The sequence below is a fragment of the Ovis canadensis genome, chromosome 16 (genome assembly GCF_042477335.2).
Source record: "Ovis canadensis isolate MfBH-ARS-UI-01 breed Bighorn chromosome 16, ARS-UI_OviCan_v2, whole genome shotgun sequence".
Classification (NCBI taxonomy): domain Eukaryota; kingdom Metazoa; phylum Chordata; class Mammalia; order Artiodactyla; family Bovidae; genus Ovis; species Ovis canadensis.
In genome coordinates, this window is record NC_091260.1 from 78,674,800 (window position 1) to 78,701,106 (window position 26,307).

The 26,307-nt window shown below is 47.7% G+C and overlaps 1 protein-coding gene across 1 annotated transcript in view; it reads right to left on the bottom strand.

Moving 5' to 3' along the window:
- Positions 1-2,126: 2,126 nt before the first annotated feature.
- The window catches only part of ADCY2 (adenylate cyclase 2), a 463,502-nt gene continuing 439,321 nt past the window's right edge, over positions 2,127-26,307 (bottom strand). Inside the window, exons 21-25 of the mRNA XM_069556147.1 lie at positions 24,405-24,551; positions 22,043-22,150; positions 12,139-12,253; positions 6,856-6,980; positions 2,127-2,958 (exon numbers count right to left, since the gene is read on the bottom strand). Coding sequence (XP_069412248.1) covers positions 2,806-2,958; positions 6,856-6,980; positions 12,139-12,253; positions 22,043-22,150; positions 24,405-24,551 — 648 coding nt within the window. The 3' untranslated portion in view covers positions 2,127-2,805. The remainder of the gene's footprint in view (positions 2,959-6,855; positions 6,981-12,138; positions 12,254-22,042; positions 22,151-24,404; positions 24,552-26,307) is intronic.

Below are 26,307 nucleotides of genomic sequence, written 5' to 3' on the forward strand. Positions count from 1 at the left end.
CTGATTCATGTCAACGTATGGCAAAACCCACCATAATATTGTAAAGTAATTAGCCTCCAATTAAAATAAATTTAGAAATAGAGAGCTCTTAGTGAATAACTCATCTGCTGGTGTCTTTAAGGGCAGGTGACATGGGAGCCCTAGGGTGGCTGCTGTAGGCTGTAAGGGAAGAAGAACCTACAGGTGTCATCTGAAGTCACTGAACCTAGGGCGTCCTAGCCCAGATATCACTTACAGTGCAGACAAATGCCCTTATACCATTTTTCTCCTTTCACTCACCTTTCTAGAGAATTAGATATATTAAGGCCAATGCTGAGTTGCAATTATAGGATCAAAAATTTCTGACTGAGGCAGACAAATGGACAAGTTATGCTGTATCCCCACTATGAGATGAAGGCCGGTTATTAATTTTGATAAGCGCTTTTTGCCGAGTATGAGCCACAGTCCTGGCAGGGCGGCCACGTTGATCCTGCAATGCACTGGCAGGAGCAAGGCTCGGGCGCACGCCAGCCTCTCTCACGGCCGTTAGCTCTGTTAATCACACTTGACCCCACGAGCTGCAAATGAGGACGATACTCCGAAGAGAAACTGAAATGTGTGTTCAAAGTCTCACAGCTAGCAAAACACCAGAGGCAGGGATCAAACCGAGGGCTTTCCTGCTTCAAGCCCAAGTTCCCAGCCGCTTCCTAGTGGATCACTGGGGTCCTCTATCATCTACAGAGGCCTACCCTGAGCTACGGTCTGCCCAGCCCGGCTGGCGTTTGCAGCCCTGCTTTTAGACATTCCATTATGCATGACCTGGGTTGGCCAAAAAGTTTTGTTTGGATTTTCTCATAGCAGCTTACTGAAAAACCCGAACGGGCTTTTTGGCCAACCCGCTATTTACTCCTCTCTTTGGTCAAGTATTGGACCTCCCTGGTGGCTCAGACGGTAAAGAATCTGCCTACAACCCAGGTTCAATCCCTGGGTTGGGAAGAGCTCCTGGAGAAGGAAATGGCAACCCACTCCAGTATTCTTGCCTGGAAAATCCCATGGATGGAGGAGCCTGGTAGGCTACAGTTCATGGGTTTGCAAAGAGTCGGACACCACTGAGCAACTTCACTTTCACTTTGGTAAAGTATGATATCTTTATGTAAAGGAAGACACCAAAACTTTAGTGTTGGATTTACAAAAACACGCTTTTCCAGGGTTCCTCTCTTCAGCAACGCATAGACGTTGCCTTTTGCCATCTTAAGTCTCCACAGACATAACCAGCAACCCATGGGGTTTTGGCATCTTCTCTCATTAGTTCAAATGACTGGGATGCTGATGTACAGAATTCCAAATTATTCTGTGTCTCTCAGCTCTACTGAAGTATTACCGTAGACCAGAGTATGTGGACAGAGTGTGTGCTGATGCTAGCAGAGAATCGTTCTACTAGTAAAATATTTTTCCCTGTAAATCTTCTATGTTGTTGTTGTTGAGTAGCTAAGTCATGCCCAAGTCTTCTGCGACCCCATGGACTGTAGCTCACCAGGTTTCTCTGTCCATGGGCCTTTCCAGGTAAGAATACTGGAGTGGGTTGCCATTTCCTTCTCCAGGGGATCTTCTTGACCCAGAGATCGAACCCACATCTCCTGAAAATGCTCCATAGAGAGGTCAAGGTGGAACTCGTGTGACACTTTCCAGAGTGCTGCATAGTCAGTGACCAGCACCCCAAGCTCTGTCTGCATCTAAGTTACTCCAGGAGGGCTCAACAATCTCAGGGACCTCCCTGGTGGCTCAGTGCTTTGGAATCCTCCCTGCAGAGCAGGGGACGTGGGTTCCCTCCCTGGTCGGGGAACTAGGATCCCACGTGTCTTGGGGAAACCAAGCCTGAGCAGCAACTACTGAGCTTGTAGGCCACAACTGGAGAGACCATGCTCTGCGACGTAAGGTCCACCATGATGCAACGACAATCCCAGGTGCTGCAACTAAGACCCGATGCAGCCAAATAAATAAACTGCAGGGGAAGAAAAAGGATAGCTCCACTTCTGCCCCGGAGAGTCCCTTCCGAAACAGCTCTGTCCAGGGGAGAAGATGCGGAAAACCAACTCAATTCTGGAAAGGGGGCGGGGGGTGGGGTGGGGAAGACACAGACGATCAACCAAAGTACATAAAACTTTTAATGAATTAACCTTACAAAAGACAATGGCATCAAAACATCAGACGCGTCTGGTACAAAACTAGTCCTAGGTAGTAAGAACTAATTCTGGTGATGGATGGCGAGGTGTCGCTGGCACAAGACAGGACAGAGCAGGGTGGTGGGGCCCCCGGGTCCCAGCTGGGCCCGTGGACAGTCACTGCAATGAGACACGTGGGCGAACACGTCAGATTCCAGGTGGGGTGACAGAATCAACTTAGTCACAAATACTGTGTGTTTTAGTATCAGACTAGCGGATGCGGTTGGCGAGCTACCATATTTTCCAGAAGAGAACATGCACCGGAAGAGAATATACAGCCCCCCCACCCCTAGTTTTATTGCCTTAAGAATTTTTGTTTGTTTCACCTCTCCCCTCTTTGTCAGTTTCGCTGAAGGCTCTTCTGCGGTAGCGCGCGCTCCTTTTCCTTCTGCTAGGAGTAAGCACAGTGCAAGTGGCAGGGCAATCTTGGCACACGTCAGACACCGAACGGCAGGCCACCAGGTCACAGGAAGGAGTCTGCAGAGGCTCCGGAGGACAGAACAGAGCACACACACACCACAGACGCGGGACACGAGTGGCAGTCAGAAAGTGCATTGGCATCGTCCTGAAGGTACAGTCCTCTCGCTGAAACAAAGGCGAGGCTTCAGGAGGTCAGGTTGCTCTGAGAAAGGGACCGTGACATCTCTGTGTTGACGAAGTAGGTCTTCAGGTCTCCCTTTCCTTTCACGTTGATGATTCCCCGACACGTGCACGTGTAGCCCAGGGTCTGTAGGATGATGCTCGTCTCCTCTGTCACCTGGAAAAGCACAGTGACAGGTGAGGAAGCGCTTGGTGCCCACGTGGACACGACCCTCTCAGGGAGGTGTTTGACTACAAGGATGAAGGTGAAAGTGAAGTCGCTTAGTCGTGTCCGACTCTTTGGGACCACATGGACTGTAGCCTACCAGGCTCCTCCGTCCATGGGATTTTCCAGATAAGAATACTGGTGGCTCAGACGGTAAAGCGTCTGCCTACAATGCGGGAGACCTGAGTTCAGTCCCTGGGTGGGGAAGATCTGGAGAAGGAAATGGCAACCCACTCCAGTATTCTTGTCTGGAAAATGCCATGGATGGAGGAGCCTGGTGGGCTAAAGTCCATGGGGTAAGAGAGAGTCGGAAACGACTGAGCAACTTCACTACAAGGATGAAGAGCTCCCAAATGCTCATGACTTCACTGCAAGGATGAAGAGCTCCCAGATGCTTATGCTCTTTTGATTCATTCATTCCACTCCTGAGAAACCAGTAAAAGAGAGAATAATCCATGAGAAGAGAAACTTTCTAAGGACAATGCTTGTTTTTTTTTAAATTTAATTAAAAAATTTTAAAATTGGAGTCTCGCCGCTTTACAATGTTGTGTGAGTTTCTGCTGTACAACGTGGGTGAGCGATATGTATGCATATACCCCCTTCAGGTCATAGCAGAGCTCCTGGGCTCTAAGGCAGCTTCCCACTCGTGACACAGAAGTGTGTATATGTCCGTGCTCTGCTCCCAGTTTGTCCCCCGTTCTCGTCTCGCTGGATCCGCAAGCCTGTTCTCTGAGTCTGCATCTCTATTCCTGCCCTGCAAGCAGGTTCGTCTGTACCAGTTTCCCAGATTGCATATGTATGCATTAATATATGATAGGTGTTTTTCCTCTTTCTTACTTCACACTGTAGGACAGACTCTAGTAACACCCACATCACTGCAGATAACTCAGTCTGTCTCCTTGGGCACACGGGAGACACACGTGTGCTGGACGGGCCACACCACCGTTCTGTTTCTGGTGTGGACACTGTCTGGGGGTGGTGCAGTGAGAGGCCCGGGGAACGCATCTGTCGTGACAGATGCTGTCATCAGAACCAGAGGAGGGGGACTTCCCCTGTGGTCCAGTGGCGAAGACTCTGAACTCCCAGGGCGGGGCCCAGGTTCGATCCCTGGTCGGGGAACTAGATCCCACAGGCCTCAACTAAGAGTCTGCATGCCACGACTATAGATCAGGCATGCTGCAATGAGATCAAAGTTCCCGAGTGTGTGACTAAGACGCAGCACAGCCAAATAAATTACAAAACAAAACAAAATCCTGGAGGAGGATGGGGCTTCCAGAGCCCAGGACAGTATTTGGGGTCACCAGAAGAAAGGCTGAAGGGCATGATGTGAGGATGTCAAGGGCCAGTAAAGGGAAGAGCTAGAGAAATCTGTCTTCTGTCACGTGATCCAGTGGCTGGCCCCTCGCAAAGGGGCCAAAGGGTGGGTCTTTCGAAGTAGATCAGGAGAAGAGGGGGATGCAGAAGCCAGATACTCACATTCTGCCCTCCCCTGGCCAGGCCCAAGTTCTAGGGGAGGATATGTATAGCTCAGGAATATCAGATAAGAACTGAAAAAAATATGGAGGTAGGCAAGAAACTCAGATGACAAATATGCTCTCCTGATTAGACTTCTTACAGCAATCAAAATTAGAGAATGCTACAGACATTAGGGATGTCCCAGGTAGCTTGGTGGTAAAGAACCTGCGTACCAATGCATAAGATATGGGTTCAATCCCTGGGTCAGGAAAAGCCCCTGGAGAAGGAAATGGCTACCCTCTTCAGTATCCTTGCCTGAAGAATCCCACGGACAGAGGAGCCTGGTGAGTTACAGTCCATGGGGTCACAAAGAGTCGGACACGACTGAGCGTGAACTCATGAATTCTCCTTTCCTATCCTCACCTTCACACACACACATACAAACACACACACACACAGACATACACAGACACACACACACGCACACTTGATGTCTGGTCTTCACACAGAGAACCTACACATTGTCTGAAGTCTGGCAGGTTAATTTCGCAGTTGAGGCTGGTGCTAGGCATGCCTTTGGCCAACTTTTGAACTGGTCATTGGAATCTGTAGCACCAATCACATAATTATCATGGTCGGGAGGAAGAAGCCATCACCTTGATTACCCCAGCCATCATGTGGCTCAGTCATAAAGTGTCTGCCTGCCCATGCAGGAGATGTGGGAGACACGGATTTGAACTCTGGGTTGGGAAGATCCGCTGGAAGAGGAAATGGCAACTCATTCCAGTATTCTTGTCTGGAGAATCCCGTGGACAGAGGAGCCTGGCAGGCTACAGTCCTCAGGGGTGCAAGGAGATGGACATGACTGAGCACGCATGCATGCCTTATTCCTCCGAGTCCAGGGGCAGCCTGGCTGGGTGATGAGGGGCTTTCTACACTGAATTTCAGGCACAGAAAGCATATTCTCTGTAATAAAAAGCATCTGTTCCACAGGCCCAGGGGAAGCTTTTAATATTCTCTGCATCATTTTTTATATTTCTTGGCATCTCACTACTGCTAAGAAGCTAGTGCAGCTGTAGGGAGGAACACCCTCAGGAGAAGAAAGCCTACCCAGAGGTGGACCCTCCAGCTGCTGAGCTGCGTGGACACACAGACGGGCCTGTGGACCGACCCCTTGCTCTGGACGAAAAGGCATCTGTTGTATTTCCTCCCCGGGCTCAGAGCACACGGAAGCAGTCCAGGAGGCTGCACTGCACTAAATCACACAAAGTTTTAAGAGGCCCAGCGTCCTCTCAGAGGGATTTTCCAGGTGGCGCTGGTGGTAAAGAACCTGCCTGCCAATGCAGGAGACACAGAGACCCGGGTTCCATCCCTGGGTCGGGAAGACCCCCCCGGAGGAGGACATGGCAACCCACTCCTGTATTCTTGCCTGGAGAATCCCATGGACAGAGGAGCCTGGCGGGCTACACTCCCAGGGGGTCGCACAGAGTCGGACAACTGGAGTGAAGAAAGAAAGTGTCCACTGTATTTTCAGGGGGCTGGGATATTTGAGAATGTCAGCCAAGCTGAGATGCAGAACAGGGACTCATGGAGTTCTCTGAAGAGGACACAAAACTGATAAAGTCTACTATCTGTGCTCAGTAATTTTCATACAGATTTGCCATCTGGCAGGAAAGTATCTTCCAGATAAACTCCTGTCGTAACAAAGCTGGGGTGAAATGTGGAACATTGCTTTCTGAGGACGATGAAAACAAAGATACGAATAGACACACAGGTGTGCACACACAGACACACACAGAGACACACACACACACACACACAACACACACACACACACACACCCCCCCTTTTCATTCGGCGAGAGTGTCTCTCATTCTAGATGCCAGCGCCACAGCCCAAGCAGGCGAACGCAGTCACCACTGCTTTTAATTTGTCAGGTCTTGGTTTCCGCTCCCTTGGGTGGATTCCAGAACGTTCCAGTCATCTCCAGATCGCCAAACCCCAGGCTGGTCCGTTCTAGCACTGTCATCTCACGTCACTCCAGCTCATCTCTCTCAGTTCAGCGCCCCCAGGGAGAGGAAAGCAGGGCATCACGCCTGGTGTGTGCCCCAGCAGGGAGGGCGCCCCGCTGCCCCTCCCATTACGGGGGGTATACTGCCACGTGGGTCGCTCTGACCACCTACTTTCACAAATGCTATATCCTTCACACTTTGACATAATGTTTTACTGTTCACAGTAAATGCAGAAACCAATTAATATTTCCTCAGTAAAAAGTTTGAGCAAATGACAGTGTTGACTCTCTTTCCTTTGTTTTAATGTTGTCCTTATTATACGCTTATTCACGGTTCCCCAGAGGACAGACATGGTGGATGGCCACAGAGCCCACTGAATTACCTGGATTTTGTCCAGGACTCCGGTGCTGTCCATCCTGCTGGCAACATTGACGGTGTTGCCCCAGATGTCATACTGCGGCTTCTGAGCTCCAATCACACCAGCTATGACAGGGCCATGGTTAATACCTGGGACACACCAGAATCAGGTTAACGGGATTCAAACCATGAACTCAACAGTGCAGGCAACAGTCTCAAACAGAAAGGTTTTACAAGACTTTTCTTGAACCATCATTATCAAGCGAACATTAGCCCAACTCAAAACAAAGCAAAAATAACTGCCAAAACAAAGCGAAATCGTTCCTCTAACTTCACCATCTCAAAAACATTAAAATGTTTCTCTTCCTTCCTCTCCTCCACCTTGATTCATGCTCAGATGTCTGTCGCTATTCCACGATGGCGTAAAACTGGTATACTTTACAAAACTAAACATTATAACTGCTTTTCTATTTTGCCATATAATCAAGAGATAATCATTATGTCACTTTCCAATAGTTTTGTAGTTAATCACTTTTAAAATTGGGGTATAAATGGCAACCCACTCCAGTATGCCTGCCTGAAAATCTCACGGACACAGGAGCCTGGTTGGCTGCAGTCCGTGGGGTCGCAAGAGTCAGGCATTACTGAGTAACTAACACTTCTTATTTACTTATACTTGCTTTCCAACGTTGTGTTGGTTTCTGCTGAACAGCAAATGAATCAGCTCTGTATATACATGCATCCCCCCGCATCCCCCGATCCCAGCCCTCTAGGTCCTCACAGAGCACTGAGCTGAGCTCCCTGTGTTGCAGAGCAGCTTCCCACCAGCTATCTATTTTACACATGGTCGTGTATATACATAGATCCTCCTCTCTCAAGTGATCCCACCTACTTCTGAAATGCATATTGAAATATTTTAAATTTTTTAATATTTAAAATTTAAATTAACATATTTAAAATTCCCTCTAACATTTCGCTGAAACCACCACCCTCCCCTTGACACGTGCGTGGTCCTTTCTAGCTGTGGGGCGCTGTTTTGTGAGCTGGACGTGTACGAACCTCTAACCCTCACACCAGCCCTGGAGGTGTGTCCTCTTGTCACCGCCTCCATCTTCGGTGGAGGAGGCAGAAGGTGCAGGCGGAGCACAGAGCTGGGCAGTGGGCTCGTGGCTCTGCGTTCGCCCTGCTCTCCTCTCTCTGCTACGAGCCTGTTGTGCACACGTTTCTTCCCCCGCTCGGGGGGCCCGCTTTCACTGACACACCCCACGTGCAAGCTCACTAAGTTCCAGAGGAACACGTTTGTGCCTTCTTTTCTTTTTAACCTCTTGGCCCCTCTGCATAGAGTGGGGCATTTTAGCTCCCCGACCAGGGATCGAACCCTTGTCCCCTGCATTGGAAGGTGAAGTCTTAACCACTGGACCACCAGGGAAGTCCCAGCATATTTGTGATCTTGATTCCCAACTGACTCCCCCAGCTTGCACCAAAGTGAAGGAGGGAGTCCCCATGGTAGCGTTAAAAAAAAAGAAAAACCCAGCAAATCTTGATATATGTAATATAGGGATTTTGATGGAATTCAAATTGGGGGAAAATTTTTCACACGAGAAAATGACTGGCACTTAAAAAAAAATACATAACTGGGTAAAGACAAGAAGGATTAGAGGTTTGTACATGTCAAGCTCACACAATAGCACACCACTGCTAGAAAGCACAACGCATGTGTCAAGGAAAGGGTGGTGGTTTCAACAAAACATTAGAGGAAATTTTAAATATGTTAATTTAAAATTTAAAATTTAAATTTTTTAAAATTTAAAGAAGATAGAGGGAGGACCCAGGGCAGACGGAGACCATCCCTCTGTGGGCAGGAGAGACACCGGCCTGCGACCTTCAGACAAGCTTTGGGAGGCCTACTGGGTTTTGCTGTTTGAGTTTTGGTCTCTGGAAGCTGGCTACCTGGTGGCTCAGACAGTAAAGAATCTACCTGTGATGTAGGAGACCTGGGTTCGATCCCTGGGTCAGGAAGATCCCCTGGAGAAGGGAATGGCAACCCACTCCAGTATTCTTGCCTGGAGAATCCCATGGACAGAGGAGCCTGGTGGGCTACAGTCCATGGGGTCGCAAGGAGTCAGACACAACTCAGCGACTCTTTCACTTTCTTTCACATAGCTGCATCCCTCAGAGTGGGGAAACCCAACCTCTGGGGCATCAAGCCTCCTCACAAACTGCCATCCTCCAAGGAAATTGAACCAAAGGTCCCTGGAGAAATTCATGAGTCACCTCTCCTGAGGGCCCTGGCTGAGTGGTTGCCAAGGCACGAAGGGGTTCTTGGATTCCTCGTCTCCATGGGCACTATGCCCAGGTTCCTCTCCAAGACAGTCAGCACCACCAGCAAGGAAGGGGATGGGGGCTCTGACCGCCCCCTCTTTGTAATGGCAACTGTAAAACCATGGTCATCACAGGTGCATGCCAGAGGTCAGGGTGTGCTCTGACCCTGGATGGATACGGACAGGGCACTGCTGTCAGGAACCAAGGCTTCACAGTCTGGCCAACGTCCCTCATGAGGGCGAGGCTGGGCTCCCCCCAAGCCCCCAACCCAGTGTAGTGGGTAGGACGGTTCCTTGATCCCAGAACTCACTTCAAACACGCAGACCCACAGTTGTTACGGGCGCAGTGGGGACGTGGGCCACAGAAATAGAAACAGAGGTGTTGAGATTGGTTGATTTTCCCCTCCTGCTTTTTCTCCTGGCTCCTTGCCTCCCAGCCCTACCACGGGAGTCAAATTGTATGGGTTAATGAGGGTATTTCTGAGAGATTTCAGTTCCCACTCCTGAACTGCTTCGTGTACACAGAGTGCTAGAGATTGGAGGGCAACACCTCCTCTTTGCAGTGGAAGGGAGGCAGGAAAGACCACAGTGACACTGTCCCACAGAATCCCTGAAGGTCTGCAGGGCCGAGAGAGAATTCTCCATTCCTGTGGAGTAACTCAGTAAAGCTCACATCTCTGCATCGGGCACCCCCAAAAATAACTTATTCCAGCTGCCGGCCGGTGATCCAAGCCCCGCTGCCCTCAGTTTCCCTTCTGTCTGCTCTGATTCCTCTTGGTCAGTGGCTGGGGGACCGGGGCTGTGTGCTGGGGGGTAGGGAGAGCCTGGGCCCATATTACTGGCAGGAGAGAGATCTCTGCTGAAGGGCAGGGGTTTGCTGGGGCTATGGTTCCCACTCACTGATCCTACAGCTTGACGTGCAGAAAAGGACATTAGGAGCAAATCTGGCTCTTACTATAGCTTCCCTGGTGGCTCAGACAGCAAAGAATCTGCCAGCAATGCAGGAACACAGGTTCGATCCCTGGGTTGGGAAGATTCCCTGGAGAAGGCAATGGCAACCCACTCCAGGATTCTTGCCTGGAGAATCCCACAGACAGAGGAGCCTGAATTGCAGAGTCAGACACAATGGAACAACTAACACTTTCCTTTTCACGTGTATCAACATTTTGCAGGGGCCAATGTGAGCCTTCTGTGTTCCCACCATAAACTGCCACTGGATGGCGTGATGCCCGGAGGTGGAGCAGGGAGCCTGCCCTTGGGAGAGGCTGAGGGTTTGGGGAAGCATTCTCAGGCTTCGGCAGAAATCCAGAAGAGCTGGTGTGTGGAGGTGAGAGTATGGCTATTAATAGTTACTCAATAATCAGTGTGAAGTAAGCATTCAATAACTACCTATTGAAGGAAGCCCACTGATTTGCTCAACATTAATTTGGAAAACAGGGTTATGGTCCAGACCAAGAGCCCGAGGCTTCTGATATAATGGATGTGACTAGCAAAGAGCTGTCTCATTCCCCCTGCAGTGAAGGGCAATATTTTGGTCCATACATACTTGACAATAGGTGGGGTGGGGGGGTTGGGGTTAGTAGATGTAAGCTTTTATATACAGAACGGATAAATAACAAGCTCCTACTCTGTACCCCAGATAACTATATTCAATATCCTATGATAAACCATAATATCAGATACGAAAACCACCATAAGAAAAGAATATAAAAAAGAATATATATATATATGTATGTATAGCTGAAGCACTTTGTATATAGCAGAAATGAACAAAACATTGTAAATCAATTATACTTCAAAAAAAAAAACACAACTATTTGACAATAGAGAGGTCATTCCACCATGCAATTGATTTTTTAAGGAGGCTACTATGGAAAATTGAGGAACCCATTTTCCAAGCTGTTGACTTAATAAAGAAGCTCCAGGTGAAGGGACCACCTCCATGTTTGATGGGGGCAGTGTCCTGCCCACCTGGCCCTTCTTGCCTTTGTACAGGTGAAGCCAGGTAAAGGTCCATTGGGCACACAAGTGGGACAATCTAAATAAAAATGTGTCCAGATGCTGACAATAAGACATACAAGCCATGAAGAGAACGCTGTTTTCTCAAGAGACATTTCTGGGTTTTAAAATTCAGAACGTATGGATAGCAAAGAAAGAAAATAGTTTCAAATATTGGAACTTTCGACTCCAGGAGTGTGGGACTGTTCTGACAATTCCTAGAGTCTTTTTTTTTTTTTTTTTTAACCTCACTGCCAGGCATGTGGGATCTTAGTTCCTTGACTAGGGATTAAATCCATGCTCCCTGCAGTGGAAGCGTGGATTCTTAAATATTTTAAAACCACTTTTACATCTCTGAAGTCTGGATGCATCCTATATAGCTGTACCGGGTCCCAGCAGCATAAAACGATGGAGGGGCTTACAGTTAGCCACTTGTACCTAGTCCTTGGATGGTTGAAGCCTATGCCCCCTGTGACCCGCAGAAATGACCCTGGCTGACAGACTCAAGTCTGGCTCACCGTCCACTTCTGAAACTAAGTGCTTGCAGCCTGGATGCAACCAAAGCGGGTATTTTTTCCCCCTGCGTGGGTAATAAGTTGTTACAGTTGTGTTAGACTTTGTGACCCTATGGACTGTAGCCTACCAGGTTCCTCTGTCCATGGAATTCTCCAGGCAAGAATACTGGTGTGGGTTGCCATGCCCTCCTCCAGGGATCTTCCCAGGCCAGGGATCAAACCCAAGTCTCCTGCAGCTCCTGCACTGCAGGCAGATGCTTTACTACTGAGCCACCAGGGAAGCCCATTCTTCTCCCCGAATTTGCACAGAAGTGCCTCCTGAGCTCACAGCCATCCCGAGCATCCATCTGCCACCCAGTCCTGCTACTCTAACCATACATTTGTCATTGTGCTGCTCCAACATTGCAAGGGCTGTCGACCTTGCTCCAGATGCCAGGCCGTCCCCACAACCCACCCCAGATCCGCACAACGTACCTACTCGTAACTTGAAGTCATTGAAGGAGTGCTTGTTGATGGCGTCCAGCTTCCCCACCAGGGCAAACGCAAACTCCACCATGGTGCCAATGTGCATGTACTGCCTCTCGGGCTCCTGGAAGAGAACAGACAGGGCAGGCGGGGTGAGGACTCAGCGGGCGGGGAGGGTGAGGACTCAGCAGGCGGGGTGAGGATGCAGCGGGAGGAGGGGGTGAGGACACAGTGGGAGAAGGGGGTGAGGACTCAGCCGGAGGGGACAGTGAGGACTCAGCAGGAAGGGACAGTGAGGACTCGGACGGAGGACAGGGTGAGGACTCAGTAGGAGGAGGGGGTGAGGACTCAGAGGGAGGGGAGGGTGAGAACTCAGTGGGAGGATGGCGTGAGGACTCAGAGGGAGGAGGGGAGGTGAGAACTCAGCAGGTGTCGCTGAGGACTCATCAGGAGGAGAGATTAGGACTCAGCGGCAGGCAGGTGAGGACTCAACTGGAGGGGGGTGAGAACTCAGAGGGAGGGGAGGGTGAGGACTCAGAGGGAGGACGAGGTGAGGACTCAGCGGGGGGCGTGGTTGAGGACTCAGCGGGAGGATGGAGTGAGGACTCAGCAGGAGGGGAGGGTGAGGATTCAGTGGGAGGATGGGGGGGTGAGGACTCAGCGGGGGGCGTGGCTGAGGACTCTGGGGGGCGTGGCTGAGAACTCAGTGGGAGGAGGGTGTGAGGACTCAGTGGGAGGGGAGGGTGAGGACTCAGTGCGAGGATGGGATGAGGACTCAGTGGGGGGCGTGGCTGAGGACTCAGCGGGAGGATGGAGTGAGGACTCAGCGGGAGGAGGGGAGGTGAGGACTCAGCGGGGGTGGGGGGCGCTGAGGACTCAGCGGGAGTAAAGATAAAACCAAATATGATGGTTTCAGTGGGAATGAGTGAGAAGGAAAACGGACAGAACCTGCCTATTCAAGATGACAGGAAGATGGAGAAAACCAAGGTACCAGCTAAGGGGAAGAGGAACGAGACAAGAAGGTGATCAGAGGAACCCATAAGGGGGATAGCACTAAAGCAAATCTCTCAGCTCGGGCACAGCTGACACTTGGGTGGATTATTCTCTGCTGGGGGGCATCCTGCATGCTTCAGGAGGTTGAACAGCGTCCTTTGGATCTTAAAGAAAGCTGAGCACCGAGGAATCGATGCTTTTGAACTGCGGTGCTGGAGAAGACTCTTGAGAGTCCCTTGGACAGCAAGGAAATCAAACCAGTCAATCGGTATCCTCTGGATATCAGTCACATCTCTCCTTCCAGTGTGACAACCAAAAATGTCTTCACACATTGCTAAATGTGCCCTGGAGAATGAAATTGCTCCCAGCTAAGACCCAGTGGCTAATAAGGAATCCACCTGCAATGCAAGAGACATGGGTTCGATCCCTGGGTCAGGAAGATTCCCTGGAGAAGGAAATGGCAACCTACTCCAGTATTCTTGCCTGAGGAATCCCATGGACAGAGGAGTCTGGTGGGCTACAGTACATGGGGTTGCAAAAGATTTGGACACAATTGAGTGGCTAAACAACAATAAGACCACTGCACTAAATAACACAGAGGAACTTCCCTGGTGGTCCAGATTCTGTTAAGAATCTGCCTTGCACTGCAGGGAGCATGGGTTTGACTCCTGGTCAGGGAACGAAGATCTCACATGTTCCAGAGCAACTAAGCCTGTGCTTTGCAGCCTGTGCGCCACAACTAGTGCGCTGCAGTGAAAGATCTCACATGAACTGACGAGATGCTAAGTGCCACGACTATGACTGGATCAGTCCAGTTAAGTCACTCAGTCGTGTCCGACTCTTTGCGACCCCATGAACCGCAGCACGCCAGGCCTCCCTGTCCATCACCAACTCCCGGAGTCCACCCAAACCCATGTCCATCGAATCAGTGATGCCATCCAACCATCTCATCCTCTGTCATCCCCTTCTCGTCCTGCCCCCAATCTTTCCCAGCATCAGGGTCTTTTCCAAAGAGTCAGTTCTTCTCATCAGGTGGCCAAAATATTGGAGTTTCAGCTTCAACATCAGTCTTTCCAATGAACCCCCAGGACTGATCTCTTTTAGGGTGGACTGGTTGGAACTCCTTGCTGTCCCAGGGACTCCCAAGAGTCTCCAATATCACAGTTCAAAAGCATCAATTCTTCTGTGCTCAGCTTTCTTTATAGTCCAACTTTCACATCCATACATGACCACTGGAAAAACCATAGCGTTGACTAGACGGACCTTTGTTGGCAAAGTAATGTCTCTGCTTTTCAATATGCTATCTAGGTTGGTCATAACTTTCCTTCCAAGAAGTAAGCGTCTTTTAATTTCATAGGTGCAATCACCATCTGCAGTGATTTTGGAGCCCAGAAAAATAAAGTCAGCCACCGTTTCCAATGTTTCCCCATCTATCTGACATGGAGTGATGGGACCAGATGCCATGATCTTAGTTTTCTGAATGTTGAGCTTTAAGCCAACTTTTTCTCTCTTCTCTTTCACTTTCATCAAGAGGCTTTTTAGTTCCTCTTCACTTTCTGCCATAAGGGTGGTGTCATCTGCATATCCGAGGTTATTGATATTTCTCCTGGCAATCTTGATTCCAGCTTGTGTTTCTTCCAGTCCAGCATTTCTCATAATGTACTCTGCATATAAGTTAAATAAGCAGGGTGACAATATACAGCCTTGATGTACTCCTTTTCCTATTTGGAACCAGTCTCTTGTTCCATGTCCAGTTCTAACTGTTGCTTCCTGACCTGCATACAGATTTCTCAAGAGGCAGGTCAGGTGGTCTAGTATTCCCATTTCTTTCAGAATTTTCCACAGTTTATTGTGATCCACGCAGTCAAAGGCTTTGGCATAGTCAATAAAGCAGAAATAGATGTTTTTCTGGACCTCTCTTGCTTTTTCAATGATCCAGTGGATGTTGGTCGGATGCAGCCAAATAAATAAATAAGTAAATAAGTATTCTTTAAAAACACATATATAGCCATAAAATTAAAAGACGCTTTCTCTTTGGAAGAAAAGCTATGACCAACCTAGACAGCATATTAAAAATCAGACATTACTTTGCTGACAAATGTCCATATAGTCAAAGCTATGGTTTTTCCAGTAGTCATGTATGGATGTGAGAGTTGGACCATAGAGAAAGTTGAGCACCAAGAAATTGATGTCTTTGAACTGTGGTGTTGGAGAAGACTCTTAAGAGTCTCTTGGACAGCAAGGAGATCAATTCTAAAGGAAATTAGTTCTGAATATTCATTGGTAGGACTGATGTTGAAGCTTCAATCATTCATCTGATGCAAAGAACTAATTCACTGGAAAAGACCCTGATGCTGGGAAAGATAGAAGGCAGGAGGAGAAGGGGACAACAGAGGATGAGATGGTTGGATGGCATCACTGACTCAATGGACATGAGTTTGAGCAAACTCTGGGAGTTAGTGATGGACAGGGAGGCCTGGCGTGCTGCAGTCCATGGGGTTGCAAAGAGTTGGACACGACTGAGCGAGTGAACTGAACTGAATATATATATATGAATGAGGACTGAAACTTCTGGCCCAGAGAGAGAGATTTCTTCCTTTCCTTGGGTGAGTTGTATCATTCCAGAAAAAGACAATGAAATACTACCATCGCCATAAATCCACAACTCAGAATTGTGGGAGCAAATAAAACTATTAAAAAAATTAGAACCACAAAGCAGATTGTCAGCTAACTTTGGTGGAAATGCAGTCATTACTTAAGAACAGCTACACTTTTCCATTAGAGCTAGATACTATCTTTCATCTCATGACTTAGGGGCAAGTCTTGATTTGGAGGTTTATGCAGTTGGCTGGCAAACATCTTGCTCCTTGATGGGAAGCAGAACATGTTCAATCAACAGACAGGATCCTGTGCAATAAAAATTATAACTGTCCTGGTAAGGAGAACAGATTGGCCTCGGGAGAAATGGTTTGCTTTTTACAAAATCAAGGTGCAGCAAACAAGCTTCACTCCCTGATAAATTACCACCCAATCTGTTTCCCAGCAGTAGGCTTAAACTGTGGGTTTGACGTGACGTCAGTGAAAAATGAAGAGACTGTGTTCTAGGAGCAGGCTTTAAATCCAACATCAATATCTCAATTGGGTGTAGTAAACCGTAGAGAAAATTATGCTCAGTCTCTAGAAGAGCTCAGTTCGTTTCACAAGGTCCTTATCACTGAGCTTTTGATAAATGTTTGATGACAGTCTGAGAAGCAGCTCTTTCTCCCATGATCCAGATAACTTCTCCCGTCTCCAAATATTTAACCGACTTCCGGCTACATAGCGAGAGCGCTCATTCAGTTTCCTGGAACACATTTGACAAGCTGTTTGCTTTGCAGGTTTCACCTGCAGGGAACACGGCATAAAGTAAATGCATGTTTATTGAGGTTATTGTATAACCCAAATGACCGGTATCCACCGAGGTGACAGTAACATGAGCCTCGACTCCCGGCTTCTCTTCTCTGCCCGCCTTGCCTTCTTCCCGCCATGAAACTTCCACCGAGTTCCAGCTGTGGTGATGTTCGTCTGATTCTGAAGATTTAGAACTGCTAAGGAGCACTTGGTTCTTCTCCCTGGGGCTCCCAGGAGAACGGATCAGACCTCACAATTTTCTGAAGGACAGTCAGTCCAAGCAGTTGAGTTGATGATCCCAGTGTGGAGACTGGCCCTCAATACAGTGAGGGCTCAGAACACTGAGATTCAGGAGCCTGAGAACAAAACTGGAATTCATAGCTTCCCAGTATTTACCAAAACTCAGGCATGAAATAATATTTATGAAAAAACAGCCTGATTGCTGGGTCATCTGTGTCCAGTGAACTTGGATTAAACTGGATGCAATGTTCTCCACCCGATCTCACCCTACCAGAGAATGTATTTGATTCAAATGTTCATTAAGAAGAAAAAAAAAGGTAAAAGAAGAAAAAAATTGAGAAATTAAAAAATAAAAAGATTTAAAAATGTGCATTAAGATATCTTCTAGCAGACATGCCCCTCTCCTGCTGTCAACGTTAAACCATTTTCCAGGGGGATGTTACCAAGCACACTGCTCACTGCACACCCATCCTCACGTGAGGGCCTGTTTGTTAGCTTGGATCAGGCACCCAGTGGAGTGTCCAAATGCAGCCTGACATGGCCTGGCTTTAAATATCTTAATGAATGAGTGATTTAATCTCACTTTATGAACACTAAAGTATGCCACTTGTGCTGGCTGCTGGAAATTTCAGATTAATAGCAACAGTGCATGTATGTGTGTGGAGCAGGAAATGGCAACCCAACTCTAGCATTCTTGCCTGGAGAATTCCATGAACAGAGGAGCCTGGTGGGCTTCAGTCGCAAAGAGCTGGACATGACTGAGCGGCTGAGCACATGTACCCATGTACTTAATGCTCATAATGACTCCCATGAAGGAGCAACTGTCTGTATCTCAATTATGCATATAGAAGAGGGAAAAGTGGGGAGGAAAATAACCAGGCTTTGCAGCCAGGCAATTTGACTCCAGAGTCCTCAGTCTCCATTTATTCTAAACATAAATGGACTAAATGCTCCAATCAAAAGACATAGAGTGGTTGATGGATTACAAAAAATAATTCATATATATTCTGCCTACAAGAGACTCACTTCAAATCTAAAGACACACTCAGACTGAAAGTGAAGGCATAGAAAAAGGTGCTCAGTGCAAATGGAAACAAAAAAAGCTAAGGTAGCAATACTTCTGTCAGACAAATAAACTTTACCATCCTGACTACATCCCCCTGTGCATCTTATTTGTCAAGCATTTTGCTCCCCCCCAGTCAAACATAGTGACTTTCCTTTTAGATTTTCACTAATTTCAAAATATTTCTAGGATAATCTTACCAAGATTCTAATTAAATATTCTAAATAAAACTAGCTCATATTGAGAAAAAAAAAAATCCCTGCATGGACATGACAACATTTCATTTATGTTCCAAAACCCTTTTATCTGTCCAACAGTGTGTAAGCCACAACTGTATTATTATTTTTATTAGCATTTTTATTACCTGTGGAAAAGTTATGCCTGTGGAGCATTTTTCATAATAATGAGGTCTTCCCCACAGTCTTAGGAAATGAATAGGATCTCCGCTGTGCATCAAGGGACATGCACGTGTGAAAGTGTAGATATCACGGTAAGCAAGGAGCAGCCTCAGTTGAAAGCCACCCTCTTTCCAATCCACCATGAAGGTATTACTCGAGAGTCAGGATGCAGCTGAGGAGGCAGGTTTTGTGGTCACGGGTGCCAAGGACAGAAGGGATTGGGCACCCTTTGAAGGAGTGCTTGGGTGAATGGTGTGGATGCAAACTGGTGGGTTCAGACGCCAACACAGTGAGGGGCTGGGGAGGAAGAGGCTGGGGTGAAGTAGCATGAGGCCTGTGGGCAGATGGAGGGGAGGCCTGCACCCAGAGTGCTGGGGTCTGCAGCCCTGCTCTCTGGCTGCTAGTTCTCTCCACCGGCAAGTCACTGCACTGCTGTGCCTCAGTTTCTCCAGCTGTAAAAGGGGCCAGGGGTGGGGCACTTCCAAGACTCAAGCGGCATTGAATAAGTGCTCCAAAATAATAGGATGATAAAAGGGGAGTGTTGGCACTGGGAGGAGCAGGTTTGTAAAATGGCGTGAGGAAGTGAGTTCTGGGAAGCACAGGGACACGCGCCACATCATGCACCGAATGGATGTGAGTAATTGCAGAAAGTGAAGAGGAACTGAAGAGCCTCCTGATCAAAGTGAAAGAGGAGAGTGAAAAAGCTGGCCTAAAACTCAACATTCAGAAGACTAAGGTCATGGCATCTGGTCCCATCATTTCATGGCAAATAGATGGGAAACAATGGAAACAGTGAGAGGCTATATTTCAGGGGGCTTCAAAATCACAGATGGTGAGTGCAGCCATGAAATTAAAAGATGATTGCTCTTTGGAGGAAAAGTTATTGTCAACCTAGACAGCATATTAAAAAGCAGAGACATTACGTTGCTGACAAAGGCCCGTCTAGTCAAAGCTATGGTTTTTTCAGTGGTCATGTATGGATGTGAGAACTGGACTATAAAGAAAGCTGAGTGCCAATGAATTTATGCTTTTGAACTGTGGTGTTCGAGAAGACTCTTGTGAGTCCCTAGGACAGCAAGGAGATCAAACCATTCAGTCCTAAAGGAAATCAGTGCTGAATATTCATTGGAAGGACTGATGCTGAAGCTGAAACTCCAGGACTTTGGCCCCCTGATGTGAAAAACCGACTCATTTGAAAAGACCCCGATGCTGGGAAAGATTGAAGGCAGGAGAAGGGGACGACAGAGGATGAGATGGCTGGATGTCATCACGGACTTAACGGACATGAGTTTGAGTAAACTCCAGGAGTTGGTGATGGACAGGGAAGCCTAGTGTGCTGTAGTCCATGGAGTCGCAGAATTGGACACGACTGAGCGACTGAACCGGAGAAGGCAATGGCACCCCACTCCAGTCCTCTTGCCTGGAAAATCCCATGGACGAAGGAGCCTGGTAGGCTGCAGTCCATGGGGTCGCTAAGAATCGGGCACCACTGAGCGACTTCACTTTCACTTTTCACTTTAATGCATTGGAGAAGGAAATGGTAACCCACTCCAGTGTTCTTGCCTGGAGAATCCCAGGGATGGCGGAGCCTGGTGGACTGGCGTCTATGGGGCCCGCACAGAGTCGGACATGGCTGAAGCGACTTGGCAGCAGCAGCAGAGCGACTGAACTGAACTGAATTGCTCTGCACAGCGCCCCCTGCTGGGACTTTGGGGAATGCGACTTAAGACCAGTTGTTCAGTCGCTCATTCATGTCGGACTTTGCCACCCCATGGACTGCAGCACACCAGGCTTCTCTGTCCTTCACAATCTCCCAGAGCTTGCTCAAACTCATGTCCATTGAGTCAGTGATGATATCCAACCATTTCATTCTCTGTCGCCCCCTTCTCCTCCTGCTCTCAATCTTTCATAGCATCAAACTCTTGGGCACCTGCTCTAATCTGAATGCAGGGTGAAAAACACATGAAAATGTCCCTATTTACACAATTTTATGTTATTTTTTAATGGTTAGTTTTTCCAGAACATTAAAGATGCTGAAAAAATGTAAGTTTTCTTCCATTAAAGCTGGGAACGGAAAACTACAATTAGCTCTATTTTTGGTATAAATAATATATTTAAAAGGAAAACAATGTTGTACATTTTTAATACCTTTATTGCCCAATTTTTCCAATAGTTCTTCAACACTTGAATGTTCTGGCAATAAAAACACAATTCTTAAACATACACAACACCCCATAAACAGGGTTGCCCATTTCTCCTTCGGCATCAGGCATCAAGATGGCTTGGGAGGGCACTGCTCAGAGCTTCAGATTTTTCCAAATTCCTTTTATTGCTTGTTACTTTTTCTTATTACTTAAGTAATCTGTGCCTGCATGCTAAATTGCTTCAGTTGTGTCTGACCCTTTGCGACCCCATGGACTGTAGACCGCCAGGCTCCTCTGTCCATGGGGATTCTCCAGGCAGGAATACTGGAGTGGGTTGCCATGCCCTCCTCCAGGGGATCTTCTGGACCCAGGGATCGAACCAGTGTCTTATGTCTCCTGCATTGCAGGTGGGTTCTTTACCACTAGCACCACCTGGGAAGCCCAAGTAATCTGTACCCATGAAATAATAACGTGGAAGTAACACCTAAGTAGAAAAGCACGTGGGACATACATTACCCCGCCCACTTGATAAAAACACCTATGTTAACCTTGAGTCAGATGTTTCACGTTCTCTTCTCTGCCCACAAACGTTAGGGGGGGAAGAGCGCTCCTGAAGTTCCTGGGGGGCCCTATCTGAGCAAGCTGCTGCCCCTCTGTTCCTCTCTTGTTAGAGGGGTAGCAGCTTAGAAGGTGGAGGTGAGGTGGAAGCTGAGCACGTGAGGGGCATCCGAGCTCTTCCTCTCTTTGGGGGAATCCACCCGCCTCCAGCAAGCAATGTTCTGGTAAGTTCCATTTCCCTGTGCTGTACCCACCACCTCTGTCTGCCCCATGTAAATATGCTTGTGCCCGTCAGGGAGCCCACTGTCCTGGGGGAAACAGGTCTTGTTATTGACCCACAAGTTAACAAAGCATATCTACACACACACAAAGAAACAAAATACAACAGAAAACCCTCTTCAAAAACCCTAGTTGAGTGAAGATACTCAATTTTGGCTAAATCACCTTTTCAACCAAATTTCTAGGTGGTCAGCATGTTTTTTGAGCAAATTGCTTTAAATGAAAAGCCCAGGAGCCTGCCTGTAATAAAACTGAAATTTGTTCAGTTGTGTCCAACTCTTTCCAACCCCATGCACTGTAGCCCACCAGGCTCCTCTGTCCATGGGATTCTCCAGGCAAGAATACTGGAGTGGGTAGCCTTTCCCTTCTCCAGGGCATCCTGGCCCAGGGATTGAACCCAGGTCTCCTGCACTGCAGGCAGATTCTTTACCATCTGAGCCACCTGTAATGAGTCACCTTGCATCACCGACTTGATGCACATGAGTTTGTGTGAACTCTGGGAGTTGGTGATGGACAGGGAGGCCTGGCATGCTGCGATTCATGGGGTTGCAAAGAGTTGGACACGACTGAGCGACTGAACTGAACTGAAATCTCCTTTCTTGTATATTTATCTGGTGTTAAGCAACTACCTTGTTTTTTCTACCTTGTCTGCCAGAGAAAGGGGTTCTGTGAACACACCCACAGAAGCCTCCAGAATTCTCCTCTTTCCTCATGAGACCTTAATCACTGAGGTTTCGATTGTGCTTAAAGGACAATGTATGGGCCACTGCTTGACTGTTTTGGCTCATGGATGACCTGTGGGCGGAGCCAAGGCTCACGTGTGCTGGGTGCTGCTCACATGTGTGTACCTGGGCGTGCTCCTGGCTGGGCACCGCGCTCAGACCCGTCGCTGCCATGTACGTGCTGCCGATGGTCTTGATCTTTTCAACACCACTGAACTTCGGCTTGGATAGCAGCTGGGAAGCAATGAGAGTCATACAGTTACTCAGGGGGGTGCCGACCCAAGGCCCAGCACTCAAGAGACATTCTCAGACTCTAGTGCTCAGTCACGGGAGCAGGACACCACTTATTCACCCTTTGACCCTGGGCATCTTGGGGAAAGCACACTTCATCAGTTTCACAAAGCACATGTCCTTGGAAGGAAATACAGTATAATAATATACTTCTAGTTAACACAAATTATTTTTCAGAATTTCCTAGTGAAGAAAGCAGGATAGCCTATCATGTGAGCGATAATTGCCTCATTAAATTTTCAAATTTTCTTCAAATACATTTCCCCACTCTGTGTTTGAAGCGCCTAAATACAAAATGATTCAGTGTGAGGTCTTCCCTGAATGGTGAGGGTAATTTATGACTAATTATAGGCTGGGGCTGAAGAAGGGCATGGCAATTCATTCTTGCCTGGAGAATCCCATGGACAGAGCCTGGGGATTACCGTCCATAGGGTCACAAAGAGTCGTACTGAAGCAACTTAGCACAGCACAGCACACAACACACGTGGTGCCAGGGACTGGCTTTTGCCCTCTGAAAACTTGGACAGAGGGAATAAACATCTAAAATGGCTCCTCCTATTAGCCCTATCCTAATTTATTTTTTTGTCTCAGCTTCTGGCACCAATAATCAATTTCTTACTGGGCTCCTCCCCATCCACTATACTAAGCCTTAGGGTGGGATGGAAGAATGGTAAAAATAAGATAAGCGGTAGGAAAGAGAAAGACCGGATGGAGAGAGCAAATGAAGGAAACTCTGGAAGGTTCTGTATCTGCTCAGCAGGGCAATGGCAGGGACAGAAGGCTGGGAACACCTTCCAGAACCTTCCTCGGTACTCCTGCTTTCAGCGGCGGTTTCATGTTAGAGAATCTAGGATAGGTGAGCAAATCTCATTATCACATCTCTATGAGCCAATCACACCTGCAAGACACTAATGCTGGAGAACATTTATTTTGCAGAGGACCAGCTGGAGGAAGCACGCCCCCATTTTCCTCTAGGGACCCAGCATAACAGTGGCAGCCTCTAGTTGTCATTACTTCACCATAAGTCTTGAGGCGACCTCGTGGCAACAACAGTGGTAGCAGAGAAACACACAGGTCCCCTAAGGCATTTAGATGGTTAGCCTAAAACCTTCCTATTACATCATTCATCACTGTATTTCAAAGTTCCATTAATCATGATGAACCTATGTTCACCGATGTCAATTTTTCCTATATTTGCACGATATTATTAAAAATGGTGTAGCATCCGTATCTTTCATATCAGGGGTCTGTTTGTTCTTCCTGGAAAACAAAAGCACGTTGTTCCCTTGGTAGGCAGAAAATTGAAAAATTACATCTATTTCAAAATCTAAGACATATACTTGTCCTTTCTAAAATATATTGTACCACATTCATATTGCTTTTTCAATAATAAAGTAGGCCATCCGTGCACATTTCAAGTTGATATCTGACAGAGACCTTGGAGTCTATACAGACAGACATGTCAATAATCCACTATGATAAATATACTCATTATCTTTTTTATGTATAAAGATATGGGAAGTATATTCCTTGGAGTTCAGGCCTTTCAAGAAAACTTATGGGCATACTGGAAAGGTATTTTATTGAATGGATTTTGGTAGTTGTTCCTAGCAATCACATCAACTTTGCAAACAGTTTGTGTTTGCCTCACCAAAATTAGTCAGTAACCTAAACAGAGCAAAAAGATTAACGCCAATTGCCAGCAATTTTGCCAAAGGATGAGTTTTCAGATATGCCATGATACTGCACTAACTTCAAATGTGCCAGTCCACAGGATTGTCAGAGTGTGAGGCTGGGGTCACCTCTGCCCATCAAAGGTAACTCTTTTTTTTCTTTTTTTAACTTTTTATTTTGTATTGGGACTCAGGTTCAACCCCTGGGTCAGGAAGATCCCCTGGAGGAGGCATGGCAACCCACTCCAGTATTCTTGCCTGGAGAATCCCATGGACACAGGAGCCTAAGGACTATAGTCCATAGGGTCGCCAACAGTCAGACACGACTGAAGTGACTTAGCATGCATTTGTATTGGAGTATAGCCGATTAACAATGCTGTGATAGTTTCAGGTGGACAGCAAAGGGACTCAACCATATATATATATGTGTATATATATATATATATATACATACACACATGTATCCGTTCCCCACCTCCAGGTCCCCTCCCATCCAGGCTGAAGGGTAACTCTTAAGTACCTACATCATCAAAGTCGGCAATGATTTCGTTCAGGAGCCGCAGGCATTCCAAACCCTCCTTGTTCACGTCGGACTCCGTGTAGAACTCTTTGAAGTCCGGAATGGAGGCAAACATAACACAGACGCAGTCATAGGACTGGTGGTATAAATCCTGCCCAGAGAAAAGGAGCCGCTGAGCACCAGGAAACTGTTCCAGCAAGGCTGCTCCTGGTGCAAGTGTGTCTTTATGTGGGGCTGGTAAAGAAAGCGCCCAGTGCCCACTGTGCCTGCCCCGCCCTCTCGTCCCAGGCCCATTTCACTGAGCACAGGTGAAGACTTCCAGCGAGCGGGGTACAGGCTCAGAATCATCGACACCACACGGCCACTGTCACTACCAGCTGGTATGAGGTGCCCTTCCGCTCACCCCTCTCTGCCATCTCTATCGTAGACGATTGCAAGAGACCGTAGAAGGGGATGACAGAGGGTGAGACGGTTGGATGGCATCACCGGCTCCATGGACATGGGTTTGGGTGGACTCTGGGAGTTGGTGATGGACAGGGAGGCCTGGCGTGCTGCAGTTCATGGGCTCGCAAAGAGTTGGACACGACTGAGCGACTGAACTGAACTGAACTGAACTGAACTGACAGACTTCTTACTTAGGGAAAAAAAAAATGTTCTCTGAACAACTAAAGGGAAACAAAATGATTTTCCAAACTACGAGACTGTCCTAAAGTGACTCGTTATAGTTACATCCTTCGGATTGGCGGGTGTTGTGAATTTTCCTCTTTAGAGTCTCCTGAAAGGAGCAGATGATATCCTTTCATTTTTAAATAGACAGAGGCTCACAGTTCTTCACGCACAGACATGATTAAAATGTCTTGTAAGTACAGTTTCAAGGGTTGCCATAATTTTCCCAACACACAGCGAAACCTTCAGGTTCAGCAGGGATTTCATAAAGAAAGGGTCATTTCGTGGCGTGGGAGCTGGTCCTGGGGGGCCGAGGACCTGCTCTTCCACTGCTGCTGGCTCCTCGGGGCCCTTGGATGGCCTGACACGGGCACAATGGTCAGGCGCCAATGTGGGCACAGGGCATGATGGGAAACACTCCACCAAGAAGCATGAGGAGCGTTCTGTTAAACAAGACGGAGGCCTCTGCACGGAGGGGAGAAAGCTACCAACTGGCACTTTCTGTTTGCCCAGTAGACCAAGGGAATCCACCCTGCAGGACTATTACCAGGGTGTTCTGCTTTCTGGGGCACCCAGATGAATCCATTATCAGGGAGTGGGCACGCTGACAGCACCGTAACTCCAAAGTTTGGTGACCTCTCAGAAAAATCATTCTTCCTCCATGGAGGTCTCATAAGGAACATATTGGAGCAATGGTGACCCGTGGCAAGACGTAACTGCTTCCTGGGAAAGCTGTCATCTTCCTATTCCCAGGGCCAACCATCCTGTAATGCCTTCTGCTATGGTCTCACAATCTGTATAAAATACGTGAACAACAGCCTTAAGGTTTTCCTTTCCTACTCTGCTCTCGATATGGTTAAGTTGGCTCTTTGTGCAGACCTGTGCTTCCTCTCTCTGAAAGGCTGTTTTTGTGAACATTCATATCCTGGGAAGATAATCGGTGGCATGTGTGGCTGTCAAGTTTAGGTTGCAGTAACACTGACCAAGCCAGGGTGTCAAGGTAATGGGGGAGAGAAAAACCCCTGGAAGCCTGTTCTAGTTGAAAATGCCAGTTTCATAAAAGTAGTGTAAGCTCCACAGACTTCTCCGCTCCTTATGAAAAGGGGTACATCAAGCAAGGCAAGGATATATTTTCTGTACCTTGCATTTCCCTGGCATCTGCTGACATCAGCCAAAGTGGCCCTCTGGGGAATGATGATGATGACAAGCCACGACAATCGCCAGCACTGACTGAGTGCCCA